General features: G+C 38.2%; 1 protein-coding gene across 18 annotated transcripts in view; it reads left to right on the top strand.

Annotated features, from left to right (window-relative positions):
• The window catches only part of dlg1b (discs large MAGUK scaffold protein 1b), a 185,212-nt gene that overhangs the window by 89,685 nt on the left and 78,753 nt on the right, over window positions 1–16,774 (top strand). For 10 of the 18 annotated variants that reach the window (XM_056471342.1, XM_056471318.1, XM_056471349.1 and 7 more), the window contains one exon: window positions 193–309. The exons of 7 other annotated variants lie outside the window; for them this stretch is intronic. In XM_056471342.1, coding sequence (XP_056327317.1) covers window positions 193–309 — 117 coding nt within the window. Of the gene's footprint in view, window positions 1–192; window positions 310–4,094; window positions 4,200–16,774 lie in introns of those variants that run through there. One more of the 18 variants, XM_056471439.1, reaches the window with a different exon arrangement.

Genomic DNA, 16,774 nt, shown 5'->3' with positions numbered 1-16,774 from the left:
ACATTTGTGTCATATGCATCATGGTCCTTCAGTTTCCACTCAGGTGCTTATATATGGTCTGTGTTCCATCAACATTATCATACAAATCTGTTTTGCTGATTCTTACCCTATTCTCATGACAATAATGATGTAACTAGGCACAATCAAGTCAAGCCTGTATTGTAATACGCTGAGTTGAATGCCCTTCTGTAGGTTGAATCGCTGGAATGCATCTTCGACGGGCCATCGCCTGTAGTGAGGGAGGAGAGTCCTCCATCTCCTTCTACTCCCCTTTCCAACCCGTATCCTCAAAGTCCCGTGAGCGTCCAGGTAACAGCCACCCGTCCGACTCGGCAAGCATTTTGTATGTGCTTCTGATCTGATCTGCGGCTTGCCGGTTCTGTGTTTGTCATATGGCTGTTCGTCATGTGCAGTCTGGTATCCGTCGTCTCCATGTGGTGGACACATGGAGCTTGTTATCGTTTCGTGAGAAGTCATGCATACGCTGACACTAGAAGTACATCATAGTACCTCTAATTGGTCATTCCTGATTGTGTTCATGCAATATTTCATTTTCGATGGGCGCATGAATGTGCTAGAATCTACATACGTGGGTTCTAGTTAAATTGAGCGACTTGTGTTTTGAAATGCAACAGCTGTTTGTCGACGTATATGTATATGTGGATGTGTTGCATTTGTTGTCTGTTGGTGCATGCTGATATGCATGGAAGCTCCTCTGCTTCCACAGCGCATGGCCAGTGATTATCTGAGCTTCTGGATTGTGATTAAAGCCTCATTACTGCATGAAATGATAGTTTTTTATGATGGACACTACCTGACAAAAGTCTTGTCGTCGATCCCAGTTGTAAGAGCAACAAATAATAACTTGACTTCTAGTTGATCATTTGGAAAATTGGCAGAAGGTCGATTCTTCTGATGAATCATCTGTTGAACTGCATCCCAATCATCACAAATACTGCAGAAGACCTTTTGGAACCCATAAGGACCCAAGATTCTTACAGAAATCAGTCAAGTTTGGTGAAGAAAAAATCACAGTTTGGGGTTACATTCAGTATGGGGGTGTGCGAGAGATCTGCAGAGTGGATGGCAACATCAACTGCCTGAGGTATCAAGACATTTGTGCTGCCCATTACATTACAAACCACAGGAGAGGGCAAATTCTTCAGCAGGATAGCGCTCCTTCTCATACTTCAGCCTTCACATCAAAGTTCCTGAAAGCAAAGGTCAAGGTTCTACAGGATTGGCCAGCCCAGTCACCAGAGATGAACATTGTTGAACATGTCAAGGCATGATCATATTTTATTTTGGTAAAATAAGTGTATTCTAGAGGCCTTTGCCTTCATTTAAGCCACTTCTGATAGCAAATGATGATAGTAGTCAAGTTATTATTTGTTGTTCCTAAACTTTGGATAGGTGACAAGACTTTCGTTAGGTAGTGTATAGTATAGGGCTGCACAATAGATCACATCCCAGGATCTTGAATGTCATGTAGGGATTATTGTTGATCTGGAGCCACAGTTTTGAATGTGTGTAATTTGTAGATTACTTGCAAAGTTTAACCATTGTGGAAGTATTAAAGTTTATAATTTTATATATGTTATATGAAATATATGAAGTGAATTTAAAGCATTCAGACACAACGACGACACAAGCTGTGTTCACAGCAGACGTGGATGAAGCATAAAGCGCGAGTGATTTACTTGTTAAGTCAATGCAAAGACATGAACCTCAGCAGCCAATGAGCTTCCTCCTCAGCATTTTAACGCTAACACATGCAGTGCTTTTTCAGAGACTCTCCTCCCACTCAGCTCCACCTGTGTTTAGATCTTCTGCGGGGTTCCATATATATCATGTTTGCAGCAGCAGTGTTATATTTTCAGACTACATGTCTGTGAATATACTGTCAGTCAGGGGCATTGTAAGTGGGGGCAAAAGGGTGACAGTGCATAGGGCCTGGCAATTTAGGGTGCACTCACACTATGCTATCCGAACCGTGCCCAGGTGTGTTTCCCGATTCGTTTGAGAAGTGTGAGTGCTCTGAATTGGGCTCCGGTGCGGTTCAGGTGGCCGACCCTGGCCCGTTTGGAAGAGGTGTGCCAGAGCAAGGTTCACTTGGGCGCAGTACGCTTGTAGTGTGAGTGCGAAGCACGCCTGAGCCCGCAACTGAAGACAAGACGTCACTTTTAGGGCAGTGTTTCATATGGATTTATTAATCATTGTTCATTTTCATTGAACACAAACTGTCGTAGTTTATTAAAGACGCAAACCCCTCGCTGTACGTCAGCTGCATCTTCAGCAGACCTACTAATACCTGCAGGAGGACTTCATGACAATTTCTAAGCATCAAAAGTGATGGATCTGTTCGGTAAAGTGTTTGACTGTGTGTCACTGCATCCCAAATGACTAAAAGTAATACAAAACTATATAACTTTAGCAATATTCACTGTGCTGAGCGAGAGCCTGTTAGACTGAACAGTCACATCATCGTTGATGCAAGCGTGCTCCGGTCCGGTAGGTAAAAATGCAATATGAGTGCAGGCAGAGGGGAGGGGCGGGACAAGGTTCATGGCAACTGTACCTAATGTGAGTACGCCCTTAGGGCCCCAACGATGGGTTGTGGGGGAACCCTGCGATAACACCCTGCTAACGTTTCACTCATCAACGCTCCCACCTAAAGCTCCTCCTGACCACTCATCAGTAAATAGAGATTATTAAATCCAACCCCCCCACCCCGCGCTCTTTAGTTTGAAGATCGCTAACGTTTCACTAGTCACCCCACCTCCGGTCTTCAATTTTGTCCTTTGTAGAATTTTTGTGCATAGGGCCCGAAATTGCTGGCTACACCCCTGCTGGCAGTAGCATGTCTCGTTACTTGCTCTGCCATTATAGTCAAAGCAGCAGCAGCAGTGGAGCAGGTCTATTCCTCCAAGACCAAACACATCAACATTGCCATATACATATTTATCACCATTTACCGTGATACCGTTTACCACCACAACAAATCTCTCAGAGAAGAAATTACACTTTTTAAACACAATGTTTGTACTTTTTTTTTAGCGTACATTAGGTTAACAACCCTGCATTTTTAGAGTAGAATATTTATCCAGATGGACTCCCCTACAAAATCACCCCTAACAGTTCCTCACAAATCAAGATATTTAATCAACCTTGTGAAATATAGCTCACATCACAATACATTACAGAAAAACTAAACATTACGTAGTCATTATTTTATCGATATTGTGCAGCCCTAATGTAAAGCACATTTCTGTTTCTGACTCCTGTTCTTGGGATGTTAGATGAGGTGGAAGGGCTTATTCAGGCCTACAACGAGGGGTGTTGGAGTGGGGTTAAGGTGAGGCTGTGTCCTTCAGTCACTTTTCTCATACAAATCATGAGCCTTGAGCTGCCTCCCATTTCCCGTCTGTGACGTCAGTCCAGATATATCTCTCCCTGTGAGGCAAAGTTGATTGGCTTGATGGCACAGTGAAACGTTTAAAGAGTACGCCGAATCCTAAGAGGTCGCAACTCTGGAATTTCCAAAGGATGCTACCCAGCCCCATCATCTCCAAGACAGCGTGACGAAGGATGGAAAAAGCGCTCTTTTATCAAACTGCAGCCGTTTATCAGACGGACGTATCATTGGAGCGCCGCCCGCATCGCAGACCTGTAGGCTAATTTCTTTCAGGCAGTCAGAGCGGAGCGCCAAGCACCCAGTCTTCCTGCTGACTCATTTTGAGACGAACGCAGGCACCTGCAGCCGTCTGCACCGAGCTCACATCCCACCACTGCACAACCGCGATCTCATCCAGAAACTGCATCAGAGAGAGAGAGTGAGAGGGGGGGGAACGAGCAGCCTTAAAGGGGATGCACAGATTGTAAAGCCTTTTATTTTTGCTGCAGTTCCTGTGTGTGCGTCAGGCAGCCTGTCTGTTTTCTCCTGTTACCGGCGTGCTGCTCTTCATAGGCACCTGCGCCACATGTTTTTGTCACGAGCAATGTGCGGAAACTGCCTTTGAGATGCCTGCGTAAGAAGAGGCTGGAGGGGGGCAGGTCAGATTCTGGGGATTCGCAAGTTTTATTGAACCCCCACACACAGCCTGTCCACAATGCTCAACTCGGTGTGGTATGCTAAAAAGATGGGTCGGCGGATTATGGGGACCCTCAGGAGAACCAAGAGGCGGCGTCTGCACTTGTTGGTAGGTCTGGAACTCCGCACCGAGAAAAACACTGCGTGTCAATCGCTGCACTTGCTCTCCTCAAATCTGAAACATGCATCAAGTTGTTTTCACTTGTGTTCAGCTGTTTATTTTGTGCCGTTTGCAATTGCGTCAGTCTGATTAATGGAAAGTGCTGTCCCAAATGGACTACATCATTTCCTCTTAGATTGTGAACTACAAAGCAGATGTGCGTCTTCTTCTTTAGTTAGTAGTACGTCATTGTCTTAATGGCACTGATTGACTTGTATGTCCTTTGCTTTTGTTATGTGAGACACAAGCATTGTTCGGAGTTGGATTTGTGTCAGTCACCTGCGTGAGTGTGTGATGTGCAGCACGTCAGTGTGTTTCAGTGAGAATATGTGAAAACGCATATCTCTTCTGTCTGCTGCCTGGCAACCTGCGTGCCTGTGTCATGCAGCAGTGCTTGCAGTGTCTTAAACACACACACACATTTAGTGCACTGCACAACGTGTGCACGTTACAGATGTGAATGGCAGTGGTGCTTTGCTTCTCTCCGATCATGGTTGTTAAACACTCTGGGATTCCTAAGCTGGTCAGATCCCTAGTTGCTAAACGATGCTTGTGATTTGTTATCAGAAGAATGCTACATGTTACAGTGTCTGTACTGTTAAATGCTGGGTTCCACTCAATCGATTTGTGACAACATGAGGAAATTAAGTTCACTTATTCGTTTTTACAAATTTAAGTAGATTGAACATTTTAATAATTAAATAATCAAACCCAAGAATTGTGTTGTTTCAGCCATCTTTCTTTCTTTCTTTCTTTCTTTCTTTCTTTCTTTCTTTCTTTCTTTCTTTCTTTCTTTCTTTCTTTCTTTCTTTCTTTCTCTTTTTCAATACTTTCTTTCATTTCTTTTATTTCTTTCTTTGTTATTTTCTTTCTTTCTTTCTTTCATTTCTTTTCTTTCTTTCTTTGTTATTTTCTTTCTTTCTTTCTTTGTTATTTTCTTTCTTTGTTTTTATTTCTTTCTTTTCTTTGTTTTTCTTTCTTTCTTTCATTTCTTTTCTTTCTTTCTTTCTTTCTTTCTTTCTTTCTTTCTTTCTTTCTTTCTTTCTTTCTTTCTTTCTTTCTTTCTTTCTTCTTTCTTCTTTCTTTCTTTCTTTCTTTCTTTCTTTCTTATTTTCTTTCTTTCTTATTTTCTTTCTTTCTTTTCTTTCTTTCTTTCTTTCTTTCTTTCTTTCTTTCTTTCTTTCTTTCTTTCTTTCTTTCTTTCATTTCTTTTTCTTTCTTTCTTTCTTTTCATTTCTTTCTTTCTTTCTTTCTTTCTTTCTTTCTTTCTTTCTTTCTTTCTTTCTTTCTTTCTTCTTTCTTTCTTCTTTCTTTCTTTTTTTCATTTCTTTTTTCATTTCTTTCTTTCTTTCTTTGTTATTTCTTTCTTTCTTTCTTTCTGTCTTTCTTTCTTTCTTTCTTTCTTTCTTTGTTATTTTCTTTCTTTGCTTGTTTTTCTTTCTTTTTTGTTTTTATTTCTTTCTTTCTTATTTTTCTTTTCTTTGTTTTTCTTTCTTTCTTTCTTTCTTTTTTCTTTTCTTTTCTTTTTTAGTTTTTCTTACTTTCTTTCTTTCTTTCTTTCTTTCTTTTTCTTTGTTATTTTCTTTCTTTCATTTCTTTTCTTTCTTTCTTTCTTTCTTTCTTTCTTTCTTTTTCTTTCTTTTTCTTTCTTTTCTTTCTCAGTTTTTCTTTCTTTTTTCTTTTCGTTTTTTGTTTTTCTTTCTTTCTTTCTTTCTTTCTTTCTTTCTTTCTTTCTTTCTTTCTTTCTTTCTTCCTTTTTTGTTTTTCGATTGATTTTTAATAATAGAATATATAATTTTTTTAAAGGTGACTCTAGTCTGAGTTGCTTTCCGTTTCTCTCAAATAAAGAATTCATTCAAAGTTCATAATTGTTCATTAATCAGATTATACTATTCACACTTAGTGTTTTTTTTGTGTGCACAATCCACAATTAAATAATAGGACAATCTTTGTCTTTGTTAAAAAGTTTCATCAGAGCTGTATCATTTTTTGACAAGTAAAAGAAATATGCAGTTTGGGGCAACCAATATAAGTTGTGTGTAATGTACTTTGCCCTTTAGGAATAAATTCAGTAGAAAAATACTTCACAGAGTATGCAAGAAAAGGCAGAAAAAGTCTGCAGAGGTTATCCGGGAAGATTATCAGGATGTGGAATCTATGTCATGCATTCAGACTCTGCCTAGAAAAAGGTTGTCCTTCAGCAAAAGAGACTTGATGAAGAGGTTGCTGAAGAACTGAATACATGTGAAGGATATTGTGCACTCGTGCAATCTCCAATTATTAATTAGGAAGCATTAGAAACATATCAATTCTAATTTTACAGCTCTGTTCACATTATTGCATATATTTTCCTTTTCATGACATGTATTTGGACCAGCAGAAATGAGAATTGAGCATCTCTTTTGATTAAGTAAGTATACATATCATGGGTCTCAAACTCAATTCCTGGAGGGCTCTGCACAGTTTTGGTCCAACCTTAATCAAACACAACTGATTCAAATACTCAAGTTGTTCAAAAGAATCTCAATATATATATATATATATATATATATATATATATATATATATATATATATATATATATATATTATATATATATATATATATATATATATATATATATATAATAAAATCATGGGTCACAATTTTGGCCAAGGTCATCATCAGCAGCAGCTCTTTCATGTTCCCTGAACAGAACAGGCTTTTATCGGGGACTGAGCTGAGAGAAAAGGTGCTGACAGCAATAGCCAAGACAACATCTGTGGACCCTGACTCTGCTTTCAACATCTTTTGACAATCTGACCCTGTCAATAGCTGCCCTAATTTGTCAGCCATTGTGTGGCCTATGGAAGATTTGAAAACGGATATCCAACGTTTGGTGCCCTGTTCAGCTCTAGATAGTGTTGCTTTTTGTCATTGCATTCTTAACATGATAAGATCTATTCGTTCCTACTATTGGTGAGGATTTTACCTTTAGCTAAGCTCAGTGCTGCAGCATAGTGGTCTAATTGTCAATTAGCAAGGTGACAGGATGACCCTAAAAATGGGTTATGATGACATCTCATTAGACATGCACACAATGCATTCAGGGGTAATTTGCAATGGATTATTGATGTTCCGCCATATCTATTGTCCAAGGGGAGGAGGAGCTTTAGCATTGTTCTTTGGGATGGCATCTTACCCCCTGAATCAAAAGCTAAACCCAATTTTTCAGTGGCATTTACGGGCCTTTATCTGATTACATGAGGGCATGCAATAGTATCACAGCGCTCAGTGTTGACATGCGAATGATAATGTTTTCGTAGCCTCCAGTCCCTGCTGTAGGCTCTAGTGCACTAATGAATATGTCAACAGATGAAGTCGAAGAGCGTGTTTACTGTGGCTTCTGGTGCGAGACAGGGGACCGGAGCCTGCGCGGGAAATCCTGCTGGCTCTCTTAGATGTGTGAGCAGTTGCCATGGCTTTAAACTCCCACAGGAGTGGAGGCAGAGCCTTGGTGACAAAATCAGCCAACTCATCCGGCACCTGTGGCATATCCATGGAACTGTTGAGCGGAAGAGGTTTCTACTGGTAAAGATCGGGAACTAGACGCTCTCAGCAAATGGCAATCCAACTCCTCGGGACCTGGGGAATGCTTGATATCTTTTGGGAAAGCATATCATTTCATTTCGCAATGAAGAATGTTTAGGTTTGGATTTGACTTTAGACGCTTGCTTTATAACACATCCGGAGGAATTATTGGTTGGACAGAGTGAGACTCGCAATTGGATTAATCATTCAGTGACCTTCGAATTGGAAGATCTCTTGCACAGATGGTTTCAGTGGAACAAAATTAGTAATTCGTCCATCTACTAATCACCCATCTTTGAGTTTGCTTCTCCAGCATCTTGAGGCTGATAAAGGAGCAGCTTTATGTACCGTAGAGGAGATTTATTCTCTGCATCTCTGAAGCAGGGGCTGTTTTGCTGAGCAAGACTTGGGTCATGAGTACACAAGCATTGTCCTGATGAAAACTCCTGATACGGCCAACGCAGGAAACCACGCTCATAATTAAGGAAGTTGTTTAGAAATACTCTTAGGCTTTGGATAGATTTGTTTTCCGGTCTTTGTCATCGACACGCTCCCGAGAAGTGCCTGGCGTGCCTCCATAGAGCTCTTGCAGGGATGAATTACATCTTCGGGGGAAACTCGCTGTACCCCAGGGGAAGTCGAGGCAGCAGCACCAGCTCGGCCCACGGAGGCTCATCCGGACCCAAGCTCAGACAGTGGTCCGTTCGGAGTTCCTCTGAGGAGACTGCCAAACAGACCCCGTCCCGCTGGCGCCGGGTTCTTGCGACTCTCACTCGACTCAATACATTCACAGACTGCATTGGATCAAGGACGAGTCAGGTAAGTTCTACAAGCTTATTCTCAAGTGCCATGGAGTAATTTTAGTCAAATCTGACTTGGAAGTGAAATGTTCTGTGTTAAATAAACTAGGCAAGGGACGATAATCGGTTTACCACGGTTTGGAAAAGTCAAGTTTTTTTTTACTTCGTCAAAGACCATTTTATTTAGGGGAACAGTATCTCCAACAGCAAAGGACCGTCCACATCAAAACCTATTGGTCAGCCCACAATTCAGCAACAAATCAAAACAAATCACTTATGGACCAACATTTATGATAACCATGCTATGGACCTGAACAGTGCGGTATTGTGTTTAGTGGGATAAAAAGGTTGTTGTTTTTTACTTGGACATTCAAAAAGAACTTATTTTAGAGTAGTAATCATGATACCATTAACCCGTGATGCATTTATCCATGGTTATCATACCATCAGAGTCTTATAATGGCCCATGCCTAGGGCCAGACAGAATCTGCAGACATTTTTTGCTATTTCTGGGCAGAATTGTCAAAAATCTGCGGATTTCTGCAGAATTATTTTGGGAGTATCAAAACTAAAACCTTAATATATGAAATTAAAAATAATACCTTTTTAACTTTATTTAATATTTACAATGCAAATCCAATTAGATTCACTTTATTTGGTAAACAAAGCAAGTCTCTCATATAATAAATCTACTAAAAGACAGAAAATATGACTTTACAAACTGTATTGTAAATAAATCATATGAATATTTTCATATTAGTCAATAATATTACTGTAATTAATTTAAAAACTGAATAAATATGAATTTACACTCATTTACACAAGTAAATAAACAGAATCAATGATGGGCTAAAAATCTGCGTAAATCTGCACGCTCAGATTCCGTGTGGGCCTACCCATGCCTAATTTAAACATGCTAACCTGTGTTTCTAGATATGTTAGTTTAACAAATGGGGCACGGTGGCGCAGAGGCTAGCGCTGTCACCTCATAGCAAGAAGGTCGCTGGTTCGAGCCCCGGCTGGGTCAGTGAGCGTTTCTGTGTGGTATTTGCATGTTCCCCCACAGTCCAAACACATGCACTATAGGTGAATCGGGTAAGCAAAATTTTCCATAGTGTATGTGTGTATGTCCTGGTCCTCCAGGTTGGGGGTTGAGCGTTGGGCTAATGGCCCACCTTGTAAAAATGACAAAACACCAACGTGGTGCGGCTAAATATCAACTTCGATGTAAACAGCCCTGGGAGTAAGTAAGTTGAACAAACAGCGTTGTGTTTTTTGTTTGTTTGTGACATTTTAGTTTAAAATATGTTTGATTTCAGAATCTAAAAGAGCCTCCTCTATACATAAATGGACTATAGAATATAATGACAGTAGAATTAAGTCATAGAGGGGGAAAAAGTCTGTATCGTTTTATTGAAATGACTTTTTGTTAAATTGGTCAATTTACAAAGACACCCTAAAATATGTCAGGTTGTTATTACTATTAAATTTGTGTGTATATAATTGTCTATGTTTATATATTGTATATATGACACTGAATACTGTATTGTGTACAGTATGCAACACTGCATACATGTGTGAGAATAGGTAAATTTAGTTTTTGTTGGTAAGCCAATGGTGGTTATATGAGCAGTATTTCACTCGTAGCACTACGATATGAATTTATATATATCAGCACTGCTGCGATTTGTTTGTAGACTGAAGATAATCACAGCAGTGCTAATATACAGCCAAATCATCTTGTTAGAGAAGTGTAGAGAACATTGCGTTTATACATTCAATTCAAGTTTAATTGTATAGCGCTTTTCACAATAATTAATGTTTCATATCAGCTTTACAAAAGATAATTAGAAAAGATCAGGTTATTAGTTACCATAACTTTATTAATTACTAATACTTTTAACTAATTTACTAGTAACTAATAGCTTTTACATGAGCAATGAACTTTTATTTTCTAATAGGTGCTGTCTTTTTAAAAAAAACTGCATATTTGAAGTGTAAACAACTACAAGTGGTACAACAGCGGCATTATTTTGTAAACTATAGGGAGCTTAGTTCCCTTAAAGCAAGTCATTTCACTCGGCGACCATCTTTGAAACGCCTCTCGGGCAATATGCTTGGGCATTCTGTTTGAATGGGGAAACATCAAATTCTCCAAAACTACTTGACAAGCTTACGGTAACATTACATATTACGAGTAACCAATAAAATGAAACAACTGTCTCTTTAGTTTCATTCCTAAATGTTATCACACAAAATCTGCAGAAATTTACGTCTAGTACGAGCCACTCCCCGGAGAATTGTCATTCTGTAGCCATCGCTGATTGGCTCCTGTACTAGAAGGTGGGCATTATTTGCCATATAGCGATCGCTGATTGGCTTCTGTACTAGAAGGCCTGGCATTATTTGCCATATAGCGATCGCTGATTGGCTTCTGTACTAGAAGGCGGGGCTTCATTTGACATATTGACAGTTACACTTTTCTCCATTCAAAACTATACAAGTGACATGTCTTGTGTATTCTATAGTCTTTGGTTTAGTCCTCCTCTGGGATCTTGCTAAGGAATACCATCACTAGAAAAATACATCAACATACTAATAACAAAGAGCTTAGAATGACTAAGAGGTGACACTCAATAGAACGTTCCATTGCAACAGCAGCGCCCAGCACAGCCCAGTGATTCCGCCATTTTGAAATGAAAGCGATCGGCTGTCCATTGGATCTTATTGATGTCTCGATGGCAAGCAGCTGCTTTGCTTTTTATTTATTTATTTTAAAAACGCATTAAACACAATACAACACCTACTATCACCATCATCGGCACTTTTAATAGTTTATTTTACAGACTTATAATATGCTGTTGTTCTATTGGAATTTTCATTCCAAAATGGCCGCCACACCATCTAGTGGCTGTTTCCCAAATCGCACTAGAGTGTCGCCTCATGGTGATTCTTTGCTCTTTGTTAATAATAAAAGTCTCAGCAACTTCCGGTTCACGCGGACTTAATAAATTATTTATTAATATAATAAATTAAGTAATATAATATAATATAATATAATATAATATAATATAATATAATATAATATAATATAATATAATATAATATAATATAATATAATATAATATATCAGACAGACCCAAATGCTCTAAAATCCCTTAAAATAAGGGTTATTTTAAATACTGGTTTGTTTTAATGGCATGGGCGGATGAAGTTAGAGCTCTGCAGTATAAAACAAATGAGGCTTCACTTTACAGCCCTTGTGGATTCAATGCAGTTGCCAGGAGAATGTTAGTTGTCAGGCCATGTGATTTAATTATCCCAATAGTTGACTTTTATCAATGACTCTTACAATGCACTGTATGGGAACAGCATGTGCTTATAATACACACATAATGGCACTACATGTTTTTATACCCTGGCTGCTTTGTAATAGTAGTGAGTCAGTTGAAAATGACTCAACAATGGCAGTTCAGCTGAAGGTCGAAGACAAAATTAAACATCCGGATCTCTCTCATGCATGAATATATGACCGTTTAATTACATTTAGTTAAACTACTTATGGGCGACACGGTGGATCAGTGGTTAGCACTCACATCACAGCAAGAAGGTCAGTGGTTCGAGCCCCGGCTGGGTCAGTTGGTGTTTCTGTGTGGAGTTTGCATGTTCTCCTCGTGTTGGCGTGGGTTTCCTCCGAGTGGTCCGGTTTCCGCCAAAGTCCAAAGACATTCGCTATAGGTGAATTGAATAAACTAAATTGACCATAGTGTATGTGTGTGGATGGGTGTGTATGGGTGTTTCCCAGTACTGGGTTGCAGCTGGAAGGATATCCGCTGTGTAAAACATATGCTGGATAAGTTGGCGGTTCATTCCACTGTGGCGACCCCTGATGAATAAGGGACTAAGAAAATGAAAAGAAAATGAATGAATGAATAAATTACTAATGGTTTTGGGAATATGACAGTCCTAAATGCTTCATTTAATTTATATTCATGTACATAACCCTGACTACACTCTAAAAAATGTTGAGTTGTAACCCAATGTTGGGTCAAATAGGAACAATTCCAACATTGGGTTCATTTATTTTTTTCAGTAAATTTAAATGACACATTTTAACCCAAGGGATTGGTTTGGCCCTTTTTGACCCAATGTTGGTTTGCAACAACCCAGCACACATCACCATAATATCAGATATCATGATAAACATCACCATAATATCAGATTGTCACTAAACTTAATTATTATTACAAGAAAAATAATGATCGCCCATATAATCCCATAACCCAATCTTAAAATTACTATAAGGACATTATTTTTTCTCTCTAGATTTTGTACAACCCTTGGCAAAAAGTATGAAATCACCACTCTTGGATGTTGTATATTTAATTGTGTAGAAAAAAAAAAACCAAGCACAAACATGCTACAAAACTATTTTCCTTAAACAACCCAACCTTCTGGCTCTATAAAACACTTACAAAAGTAAATTAAAAAGAACACTGTAGTCAATTACGACTGTTTTTACAGATCAAACAGAGGAAAAAAATATGGAATCACGAAAATTTGAGGAAAATTATATGGAATCACCACGTACTTTGCAGTTCTAAAAAAATACCTGTATTTGATTACAACTGCTAATTAGTCTGCATTTAAAAAAAGAGCTCCAAAAGAAACCCATCAAACAAGGTTTCAGTGGGCTAAAGAAAGACAATGTTGGACTGTGGATGACTAGATGAGAGTGATAGTCAGTGATGAATCCAAAACTGCATTGGGCAGGGTGATGATGCTGGAACTTTTGTTTGGTGCCGTTCCAATGAAATGTATAAAGATAACTGCCTGAAGAAAACATGCAAATTTCCCCAATCATTAATGATATGGGGTTGTATGTCAGGTAAAGGTATGGGAAAGATGACAGTCTTTACATCCTCTATAAATGCACAAGTTTATATTGAGATTTTGGACACTTTTCTTATTAAATCAATTGAAAGGATGTTTGGTAATGATGACAGAATTGTTCAGGATGATAATGCATAGTGCTGTAGGACAAAATCTGTATAAACCTTCCTGCAGGATAGACATACAGTCCCCTGAATTATTTGCCCCCCTGTGGAGAGAAGATTTTTTTCAACACATTTCTAAACATAGAAGTTTTTTAATAACTGATTTATTTTATCTTTGCCATGATGACAGTAAATAATATTTGACTAGATATTTTTCAAGACTCTTCTATACAGCGTAAAGTGATATTTAAAGGCTTAATTAGGTTAATTAGGTTAACTAGGCAGGTTAGGGTAATTAGGCAAGTTATTGTACAATGATGGTTTGTTCTGTAGACTATTGGAAAAAATATATAGCTTAAAGGGGCTAATAATATTGACCTTAAAATGGTTTAAAAAAAATCAAAACTGCTTTTATTCTAGCCGAAATAAAACAAATAAGACTTTCTCCAGAAGAAAAAATATTATCAGACGTACTGTCAAAATTTCCTTGTTCTGTTAAACAGCATTTGGGAAATATTTAAAAAAGAAGAAAAAGTTCAAAGGGGGCTAATAATTCTGACTTCAACTGTATAATGTCAATGGGATGGCCATCAAGTAGACCAGACCTCAATCCAATTGAAAATCTGTGGTGGAAATGAAAGAAAGTGGTCCACAACAAGGCTCCAACCTGCAAAGCTGATCTGGCAACTGCAATAAGACAAAGTTGGAGCCAGATTGATGAAGAATACTGTTTGTCAATTGTTAAATCCATGCCTCAGAGAATTCAAGCTCTGAGCCAGAGGTGGTGCAACAAAGTACTAGTGGTGATTTTATTTGGTGATTCCATATAATTTTCCTCAAATTTGTGTGATTCCATATTTTCTTTCTTCCGTTTGATCTGTAAAAACAGTCGTAATTGACTACAGTGTTCTTTTTATTTACTTTTGTAAGTGTTTCATAGAGCCAGAAGGTTGGGTTGTTTAATGAAAATAGTTTTGTGGCATGTTTGTGCTTGTTTTGTTTTTTTCTACACAATTAAACATTTGAATGAACATCTTCTAAGAGTGGTGATTCCAAACTTTTTGCCAAGGGTTGTACAAAATCTAGAGAGAAAAAAATAATGTCCTTATAGTAATTTTAAGATTGGGTTATGGGATTATATGGGCGATCATTATTTTTCTTGTAAAAATAAAATGTGACCCAGACAAATCTGTTTACTGTAGTGCGTCTGAAGTGATTCCCAACAGTCATGATGCTTTAATGCAGAAAACAACTGTACACTTTAAAGTAGGCATGGCATGATAACCGTTTTCAAGGTATGCCGCAGTTTGGAAAAGTCAAGGTTTTAAAACCGCTAAAATTTCCTATGAATTTCCTATTGAATTTAAACAAACAAATTAAATTGAGCAATGTTCAACTTAATTTGTTTGTTTAAATTCAGCTCAAATAAATTGTTTACAACCACTTAACTTAAAAAATTGAGTAAATCCAAGGAATCATCTTTGAATAATTTTTTTCAGTGTATATGTCAGATTTTTTATTTAAGTTTTTTTGTTTTGTTTTTAGGGCAACAGTATCGCCAGCAGAAAAAAATATCCAAAAATGCAGCTTTAAATTGTAAAGAAATCAGTGTTTCTGAAACTAATGAAGACAGCAGAAGTCAATGATTTATTTGAACTATTTAGCCCGACATGTTTACTGCTCCAATATATTTTAAATGTTTCTCAAAATAAAATATTTTGTGTTCAAACGGGAAAAAGTTTTAGATTTTTTACCCAGACAATTAAAAGAGCGTATATTAGAGCAGTGTTTCCCAACCCTATTCCTAAAGGCACACCATCAGTCCACATTTCAACCTCTTCCTATTCAAACACACCTGAATCAACTCATCAGAACAATAGAAGAGACTCCAAAACCTGAAACGAATGGGTCAGATAAGGGAGACATCCAAAATATGTACTGTTGGTGTGCCTTCAGGAACAGGTTTGGGAAACACTGTATTAGAGCATTAATCACAATACTGTAAAACCAAGGTTATCATACTGTCTTAATCTTATTTTAAAGTACTTTTTATTACATCCATTCATATTGAATTTGACTAAATATTAATTATACTCATGCATTAATGATAAAAACCACTTACAACATAGTTATTGAGATTATGTGTAGTTAGTTGCTCACTTTTTTTGTTGGTCGTGTGGCCAGAAGGTGGCACTAGAACTGCACTAAATGACTAGCTGTAAATGTGATCCTAATCCCGACCACATCCTTCTGATTTAGCATTTCATCTCTCACTCGCACCTGAAATGAGCATGAAAGGATTATGATTAATCTCCCCCACTTACTGTTAATGCAATTATTATAGATTCCACGAATCATTCAAAGGGTTAAAAGCTGCACCTTTTAAATGACAAATATGACTCTAATGCGGTGTAGCATTGCATTATTAGCCTGCACTTTAACCTGCTCACTGTATTCAAGTTGATCCCAGCCGACACACATACTACTCTAAATGCTGAAGCAGGGGTTGTTAACAGCTTGGCTCACCCAGACTCATCAATTCAAATCCACTTATAAAATCAGCCTCCAATCCAATCACCAGAGTTGTCATGTCAACGCAGCTATTCTAGGCCATTTATCTATTCATTATATTCCCGACGGAAAGATCCTTCGCATCTATACACTACGGCAAGCCATCTGTCACGACACTGGTCATATGTTATATGCATTGGACTGTGCATTGCTTTATACGCATTCCTCTCCCCATCTTCCTCATCAAAAGACCTTGAATGAAAGAAAATTGAGCAAGTTAACACCACAAACAACGGTTTGCACATTTAAAGCGTCAAAATCCAATTTACACTTGACTTAAATCTATAAATAATGGCTTATTCAGCTTGACTGTGATCACACGGAACACTGGAACAAAGCTTCCCGAGGCTTTCCAGGAATCAAAGAGGTCAGATATTCGTAATTATTGCAGGCGAGAAGCTGTTTACTATATGGATCCCTCTCACGCTAGGTTACGGTCGTTGTGTGCATGTTGGCGCTGGTTCAACAGGCTGGCTTTGTATGTGAATCGGAGCTCAGCATTGATTATTCATGCCAGGAAAAAAAGCCCCTCCGCGCCTGATGCCTTTGCCCATTGGAGCACTTTAATTGGCATGAGAATGCAAAG

The sequence above is a fragment of the Danio aesculapii genome, chromosome 2, assembly GCF_903798145.1.
Source record: "Danio aesculapii chromosome 2, fDanAes4.1, whole genome shotgun sequence".
Classification (NCBI taxonomy): domain Eukaryota; kingdom Metazoa; phylum Chordata; class Actinopteri; order Cypriniformes; family Danionidae; genus Danio; species Danio aesculapii.
Note: the sequence above shows the minus strand (reverse complement) of the source record. Positions and strands in the feature narration are given on the sequence as shown.